The sequence below is a fragment of the Trachinotus anak genome, unplaced genomic scaffold (assembly GCF_046630095.1).
Source record: "Trachinotus anak isolate AG129_WGS33_773 ecotype Australia unplaced genomic scaffold, CSIRO_AGI_Tana_v1 ptg000025l, whole genome shotgun sequence".
In the NCBI taxonomy this organism is placed as follows: domain Eukaryota; kingdom Metazoa; phylum Chordata; class Actinopteri; order Carangiformes; family Carangidae; genus Trachinotus; species Trachinotus anak.
This window is the reverse complement of record NW_027273876.1, coordinates 11,189,439-11,197,363: the sequence shown is the minus strand read 5'-3', so window position 1 is coordinate 11,197,363 and position 7,925 is coordinate 11,189,439. Positions and strand designations below refer to the sequence as shown.

Below are 7,925 nucleotides of genomic sequence, written 5' to 3'. Positions count from 1 at the left end.
TCTCTCTCCCCGTGCTGCCTTCAAATGCTCCTCGTAAAAACTCCAATTTTTTTTTAATTATTATTATTTTTTTTTTTTACCGAGAATCACACACCACACTGCCACTGTCCTTGGGAGCTAAGGAAGCATCAGTTGGAAGGAAATGAAGAGAGAAAATGTGTATTAAGCCGCTTCACTGCATCACTTGGTTTGCAGAAAAAAAAAAAAAAAATCTAATTTGTTGTGTTTGCTTTTTTTGTGTATTCTGGGGCTGACAAGTTAATCCTGCAATGGCTTATTTTTTTTCACAAAATACAAAACATATATGCAAGTCCACAAATAAGATGCTAGGAACAACAAATTACCAGCTCACTTTTTGTTTGTGTCAAAGTTTTGACTTATTTACTATTTTCCTTCCTTTTTTTTAACCACTTCACTTAATTGGATTTTTCTTTTTCTGGTAGACATGGGCTTCCATCAACTAAAACCTAATGTAAAATCAAAAACTTAACATTGGGCTGTTGAAAAAAATGAAAGTTCAACATATGACCATATTTTGTCAAAGAAGTACAAATATAATTACACTAATATTCCCAATTTATTCAACCAAGCACAGCTGCAGAACAATGGTTTTAAAAAGGTAATCACTTCTTGAATGTAGGCATTCCAGTGATTCCATTAAATTATTGAACTGCTGAATGTTTTTTTCACTACCAAAAAAAAAAAAAAAAAAAAAAAAAAAAGGCCATTAAGGAATCAATCGCTTGCACAATTGCTGACAGCCCATGAAGGCAGCACTGTAAGCACACATGCTGCAAGCTGCATGCCTCCTGGGTCCGCCCCTCTCCATCCATTGCTGTCCATCCCCTCCCTCCATGTCTGTGTCCCTCAGTGAATGCTATGGTGCGTGGCTGATGGTGTGAGGTGCCTTGTGGGGGACCAGAGGTGTTATCAACTATGACTCATGACACAGAAACACACTGATCACAGTGATTTACATCCCTCTATCCCTATTGTTTCCACTCTTCTACATTCCACTTGTTCATTCCCCCTCTCTGTGTTTTTCACTTTTCTTGTGTCCCTTTGCTGGTCGGCCTAGTTGTTGCGAGCTGAGACCAAGCAAGAGACCTTGATATGTTCAGACAGTGTGAGCGAATGAGCAGAATCATCGCTGCTGCCCTGCGATCACAGTCTCAATTTGTGTCTCTGTGTGATTGGACGGATGATGACAAAGCATTTCATCTTAGCTCAGTGGGTCAGATCCAGTGGCTGGGGATCAGAGTCCTCTCTGTGATGAGAGAGTGGATTACACCAGTGGGAGCCTCAGTCTTGTGATGACAGATCCTCCTGTGATATGTGCACCGTTGCACCGTCCCATGACAGACAGGGCAGATCTTCGTTTAATTAAATGAAACGTTCAGTATCAGGGGCTTAATCTCATCTAAAGGGCATGAAATCTGAAATTTTAATGTGAAATCACATAACGTTTACAGTCCAATCATTACAAATCATTACACTAAACAAAACCACATACACACAGTGATGATAATAGCAGTTTTAATATTTAACTTTCTTACAGTCAAAATTTACAAAAAAATTACAAAAAGATACAAAAAAAACTATTAATCATAGACACAGCATTTACAAGTCTTTATTCATTTTATTCAGTTATTGAACAAGTCTCATTTTAGTTACATTAAATCATGTCTAAGATTTTCTTTTTTTACACAAATAGCTACATTGTAATTAAAGTTAAGTCTGTGTGTGACACAAAATATATTTTTCTTTTACAAACTATTTGATTTGATTTGTTACAGGTCTGTCAGGGGTTGAAATGTTCAGTTTGTTGAACCATGCATTTATTTGAGGTTTCAGTCTTTAAATGTGGTCCAGTTTAATCTCTGATGTAGACCTGACATCAAATGTCAGAGTCAGGAGCTTGTGGGTTTTCCTGTTGGAAGATCACAATGATTAACACAAACGACAGCAATGAGATTTTCAATGAGGTTTCCAAGCTAGTTTATGTCATATGTATGTATATATATATATATATATATTTATAGTATATAAATATATACAATATACATATACAGTATATAAGCATAAAATGAAACAATTTCACATTTTCAACAATTATATTAACAGTGTAAGTCTGTTCCTGACCAAAATCATGTTATATAATGTCCATAAAAGCTGTGAATTATCTCTAAGACTGCGGCTATCAGGCTTCATGACTTCCACGTTGTTCAGAATCTTTTCAAAACAGTGTTTTGAGACATTTAAAGTAGATCTTTTTTTCCCTCTCTGACACGTTCACTCTTTGCTTATTGTCATTCTGGACTCACCGTGTAGATGGGGTTTTTGAAAAACACAGAACTGTCATCCCCAATGGCTTCAAACTGCTGAGAAAAGAAGAAAAGAAATGCATCAGAAACTGAGCAAAGACTGTATAATATACATATATATATATTATATATTAATCACACATGCAAAAAAAAAAAAACAAACAAAAAAAAAAAACTACCCCACACACTCACACAAGATCTCACTGCACTGACATCGACAGTAACAGAAAGTGGCCCACTTAGATAATGATCTTCAGACTTTTACTTGCACATTTTCAACATTCAGGTTGTGTAATTACTGATGTCATCAGATATCGAACAGTAAACATTGCATAACATTTTGACAAGTGTCTCCATGGCTACCTGTGGGCGCGAAGCAGCTGGCTGTGCAGAGGTGACGCCAACATCCTCTGCGTCTGAGCCATATGCTGGGTTCTCAAAAGCCTCCTAAAATGGACACAAGGAAGACAATTTCGGACCAGTTTAAAGGAACATCGTAAATAAAACTCTCAACGGTTACGTCATTAAAACCTACAGAGCTGCATTTGAGCAATTTGACATCTACAACAAGATTTATTATGTAATAACTCTTATTCTCTGCATTTTCTTCCACGTGCTTAGAGAATTTAGAATAAAAATCCTTGAGTTATAAAATGAGAAAAAACATTTGGTGTGACTTCAACTAGACAACGGATGTGAAACCAACCTTGTTGGCAGTGGCAGGTTTGTTTGAAATTCTTGTGTGCTCATCCACAACTTGAGCTTCTTCCATATATAAGGGATTATCGATGTTCTCCTGAGGAGGGAAACACAGGATCACAAGAGTGAGCAAATCCTAATATATCAGGATGAGAAAAGGTGTTTTTCCATTTTTAGCACAATGATTAAATAAAATAAAAATAGCATGTACAAGAATTACAGTGTAAATTAAAATAATAAGTATGTTGATTAAGCTTAGAAGCAAAATGTTACCATGCAGCATGTCAGATACATGCAGACACTAAGCAAAAGGAGGTACAGTACAGTGGGAGCAGAGCCAGTGCAGCGATTTTTGTTTATTGACCTTGTTTGTTCCACCAGGAGCAGCGGTGGCCGTCAGCACGCTGCTGGAGGCGAGCTGTTGTCCAGCTTCATATGCCGGGTTCTCAAAACTCTTCCCCTCCGTGTCCACCATGGACACAGACATGGAGGGAACCTGACATCAGACAAGCAGACAGAGCGAGTAAATATGCATATAAAGATTTGAGCAGTGAGTGGCAGTTGATGAAGTGGTTTGACTCGAGCGGTTGTTGTGTTACTGACTGCTTCTGAATTCACTCTTGTTTCACTGGGTTCTGTTTCTGGTGCATTTCGAGGGAAGCCATTCCTATAAATGAGCAACACACAAACAGTACACATCATTCAGCTGTTAATAACATACGAACCTATCCTGACACCCAAACAGAAAACATATACTGAGTGCAATAGTCTATTTATATTGAAAGGATATACACAGTTAAACTCAATTCCAGCAATAGTCTCAAATTAGTCTTATTTTGTAGTAGTAGTTATAACCAAAAACTGAGGACATGTCATTTAGGAAATAAACATTTTATTTTCATTTCTGACAGCAATAACAATCAATTGCATCTTTTCTCTTCTAGCTCCATCTCACCTTAAGTTTGCCAGGGTGGGAACAGATGGCATACTGGGCATGGAGGGCAAGTTATTCTGCAGCGTCTCCAGCAGGTTGGACTTCTTCCTGGCAGCATAGACCAGAGCGACTAGCAGGACCACAATCAGTACTGTCACCCCGATGGCTATTCCAACTGAGAAGGAGGGACAGGGCAGAGGATTGGCAAAAGGCAGCGTATTAATAATTAGATAAAGTTTTTATAATATAATTTTATATTTATGGCTATAAAATCAGTTATACTTGAGGATGCGACCACGTCGAATATGTTTGTCTCGCAGTAGTCTCCCTTCCATTCTGGAGGACATCTGTGAACCAAAATACAAACATTAGAGTCTTAACATTTCAAAACACTGCTCTCACTTAACTGAACGAATATTTTTTTGTCTGTGCGTCACTTTTTATGCATGGGTCATAATTGCCCAGGAGGTTATGTCTTTGTGGTGTTTTGTAGTTCATTTTGAGTTTCAAAAGACTTTTTAAAAAAAAAAAAAGAAAAAAAATCTTACTTGCAGAGAGCCTTGTTGTCATCAAAGTAGCAGGTACCTCCATTCAGACACTGACAGGGTGGTGGCATGGTGGGCGGTGGATCAAACCCTGACATATTTAATATGAACAATTATTTCAACTTGGAAAATATTTTCTCCTGTCCTGTGGCAGGAAAACTACAATCAGATGAGTGGATTGGTTTTTAGATAAATATTGACGGTTTTTCTTTCTCCCCTGTGTCCATCATAATTAATACAAAGTAGTTATTACTGTTCTGGTATTCTGCACCAGTTAACTATAAACCTCAAGCAAGGAAACAGGAGAAAATAATGTAAGTTAATTAAAATTGCTGCAAGTAAGCTCATCGATTAATTTCGGAAATTTAAATACAGGATGCTGGATGTGTTTATGACACATTCTGAGGAGAATATTTTTTTCTTTTTTCTACCTGCATCACATTCAGTGTTACTGCCGGGGACAAAGTTGGTGCCCTCGGGGCAGGCGCAGGTGTAACCTCCCGGTCGCAGCAAGCACAGGTGGCTGCAGATTCCCTTACATGGATTCTTCACTGCAGAGACAAAGAAAAGTTGTTTCATTCATGTGATTCTTTCATTTCCACAATGTAAAGAGCATGATGTAGCAACATATTTTACTGTTAGGTTTATAGTTTAACGCAATAATCCGGAGATAACAAGAAAAATGCAAAAATCAGGATGAGATATGAACAAATGAAAACTCCCTGCGTGCATTATTCCACAAGATGAATACAGAGCAGTTCGTGTAAACGTGTGCTGTGGGTGAGTGCGCAGCTTACTGGCGATGGAGTTGTATTTCTGCTGCTGGTACACAGAGACCTGGGTCAGCCAGGGCCCAACAGTCAGCAGCTTGGTCTTGTCTCCGTGGCCAAACTTGTCCTGCCTGAACACCTCGCCTTTCTCCTGAGTGCTCCAGTAAATGTGGTCCTCAAATACACTCACACTGAAGGGGTTTCTCACATCTACAAAAGGTGCAAGAAAATGTCAACAAAACCCAAAGTGAAAAACTGAACTGATGGAAATATCTTTTATACCAGCCTCAAGATTCTTCATTACCCAACCACATTTCAAACATGTGGTATCTAACATGGTTCTCCCAAATAATTTACCATCTCATCTCAGGCTTCTTCCTAATCCTCACCTATGTAGACGGCAGTTCTACGTTCCTCTCCTGAGGGCAGAACAGACTCAATGCGGCTTTCCTTGGAGTCGGACCAGTAGATCCTGTCACCGTTGGTGAAGTCGATTGACAGGCCAGTGGGCCAACCTAGACCGTCTGCCACTAGGACTTTCCTCTCTTGACCGTCCAGCCAAGAACACTCAATCTTGGCTGCGTCCCCGCGGTCTGCCCAGTACAACATCCTGCAGAGACACAGCACAGATTAGAGCACTGGTCTCTGAGATGTGATGACTTATACAGTAGGTCCTTCCTTTAAGCTTTTCCATTGCAGATAATCACAGCAGCGTTGGCAGCTAAATGCTCAATTATTTCTGCTCTGGTTCAATAACAGACAATTTACATGGGAAGAGATAAAATTTTAAAATGTCAAGAATTTGTTTCCATTTTTGGTTCAGCAAAATTGATAAATGTTTCAAGGGAAAGCAAATCATTTCCAACAAATTAAACTATGTATTTCATTTTGTAGATGTACAACACAAAAAAAACCAAACATAATTCAACTGCCTCAAAGCCAATTAACTCCCTGAATTAAATCTGTAATATATTTCTGTACGCTCAGGTGTGGTAGCCCTGTCTCTCTTACCCCAGTCGTGGGTTAACTGCCACAGCAGATGGGTGACCCAGCTCAGTCTTGACTAGGTGCTTCCTGTAGCGTCCATCCAACATGGCCACCTCTAACCTCTTCACCTTGGAGTCTGCCCAGTAAAGGTTTCTAAAATGACAAAAAATGCTTAACTACTCACCTTATATGCTTTGACACATGAAAAAGACAGTACAGTAGTGCTTTACTAAAGGACAACCCTTTTACTGATATTGTTGTCCTTTTATGGGTTTTGATTTGGTATTACAAAATAAAATACTTTTCACTGATAAACTATGATTGAGCTCAAGGCACCAGAGCACTGAAGGTAGTTCAGTAAGGTCAGTACAAACGCACCTGCCCACCCAGTCCACAGCGATGCCGTCTGGTCTGGTGATGTATTTGATGCCAAGGTCAACAGCGGCACCAATGTTGTTACAGCCATCATCCACTGAAGGTATGTATGCCCTCTTAATGGCACCTGGCACAGAGTCCTTACTGGCCACAGTGAAGTACACCATACCTGAGGAAGCACAGGGACATCAATAAACAAGATTTAAGATTTGTTACCAGTCAGGACCCAGTTGTTTTTATTGTGTCTTTCTTTGCAGTATCTACTCTGTGTGTGTCTTACTGAATCCAGTATTGTTGTGGTCCCAGTCATAATCCAGAGCCACGATATGCTCCTCTTCTTTGAGGAAGTCATGGTAGGCCTCTGTCTGCAGGTTGAACCTCCGGATACGAATGTTCTCTGGCAGAAGCAGCAGGGGAGTCGCCCCTGAGACAGACACACACATTTACACTTTACTTTACTTTAAAACTTTTGACATAAGGAAAAGGAAAGTTCAGTCTCTCTGTTCAGAAATGTTTCATGGATGGAGACTTTAACAGGTTGGATTAAATCTGAGACTCTTTTTAGAGTAGTAACATGAACCATGGAGGCCTGCATCTTCATTTTTCTCTTTATTTAATATCCATTCTGGATTTTTTTCAAAATCCTACAGAGAAGCCGCAAACGATAAGAGTACTTGTAAAGTTAATAATGCAAAGTAAACACAAGGGCTGCTTTGTGGTGATGAGACGAAGAAGGCCATCTTTCAATGGCAGCAGAAACTAGAACTTCCTCAATAAAAGCTTGTTCTCACCCTCTGCCTCGCACATACTGCCGTCACCCACTCTTCTGTATCCGGGCGCGCACTCACAGTCGTAGCTGCCTTTGGTGTTCTTACAGACCTGAGGACAGGTGCCGTACACCTCACACTCATTAATGTCTGAAAGAGGAAAGAAAACCTCATGGTCAACTGGAGTCGTGATGTTTTTAGAGAAATGTTGATAATGAGTCCATCCATGTGCAGTCGTGTGTGTATGATTGAAAGAAAAAGAGAAGCACTTTCAAAGGCCCTAACGATGTGTGTGTGTGTGTGTGTACCTAGGCAGGTGTAGGTGCTGTCCGGGTCCACTCTGTATCCGGGTTTGCAGGAGCAGATGAAGCCGGTGCCGTTCAGGTTGGTGCACTCGTGCTGGCACAGCTTCTCCTCACAGTTGCGATCGTGGCCAAAATCTGGAGCCACACAACACAGAGCACATTTCAAACAGCTTCCGTCTTGAGCCAAATGTAGGATCTACTTACTTACATTCACATGGG

The 7,925-nt window shown here is 39.9% G+C and overlaps 1 protein-coding gene across 2 annotated transcripts in view; it reads right to left on the bottom strand.

Annotated features, from left to right (window-relative positions):
• Nucleotides 1–1,519: 1,519 nt before the first annotated feature.
• Nucleotides 1,520–7,925, bottom strand: part of lrp2b (low density lipoprotein receptor-related protein 2b) — a 39,395-nt gene continuing 32,989 nt past the window's right edge. Inside the window, exons 65-81 of one of the 2 annotated variants that reach the window (XM_071463138.1) lie at nt 7,710–7,841; nt 7,426–7,551; nt 6,915–7,058; nt 6,638–6,803; nt 6,284–6,412; nt 5,662–5,882; nt 5,300–5,482; nt 4,934–5,053; nt 4,506–4,593; nt 4,240–4,304; nt 3,979–4,132; nt 3,627–3,690; nt 3,388–3,519; nt 3,031–3,120; nt 2,688–2,771; nt 2,325–2,378; nt 1,520–1,930 (exon numbers count right to left, since the gene is read on the bottom strand). In XM_071463138.1, coding sequence (XP_071319239.1) covers nt 1,898–1,930; nt 2,325–2,378; nt 2,688–2,771; nt 3,031–3,120; nt 3,388–3,519; nt 3,627–3,690; nt 3,979–4,132; nt 4,240–4,304; nt 4,506–4,593; nt 4,934–5,053; nt 5,300–5,482; nt 5,662–5,882; nt 6,284–6,412; nt 6,638–6,803; nt 6,915–7,058; nt 7,426–7,551; nt 7,710–7,841 — 1,985 coding nt within the window. In that variant the 3' untranslated portion in view covers nt 1,520–1,897. Of the gene's footprint in view, nt 1,931–2,324; nt 2,382–2,687; nt 2,772–3,030; nt 3,121–3,387; nt 3,520–3,626; nt 3,691–3,978; nt 4,133–4,239; nt 4,305–4,505; nt 4,594–4,933; nt 5,054–5,299; nt 5,483–5,661; nt 5,883–6,283; nt 6,413–6,637; nt 6,804–6,914; nt 7,059–7,425; nt 7,552–7,709; nt 7,842–7,925 lie in introns of both variants that reach the window. The other variant, XM_071463137.1, reaches the window with a different exon arrangement.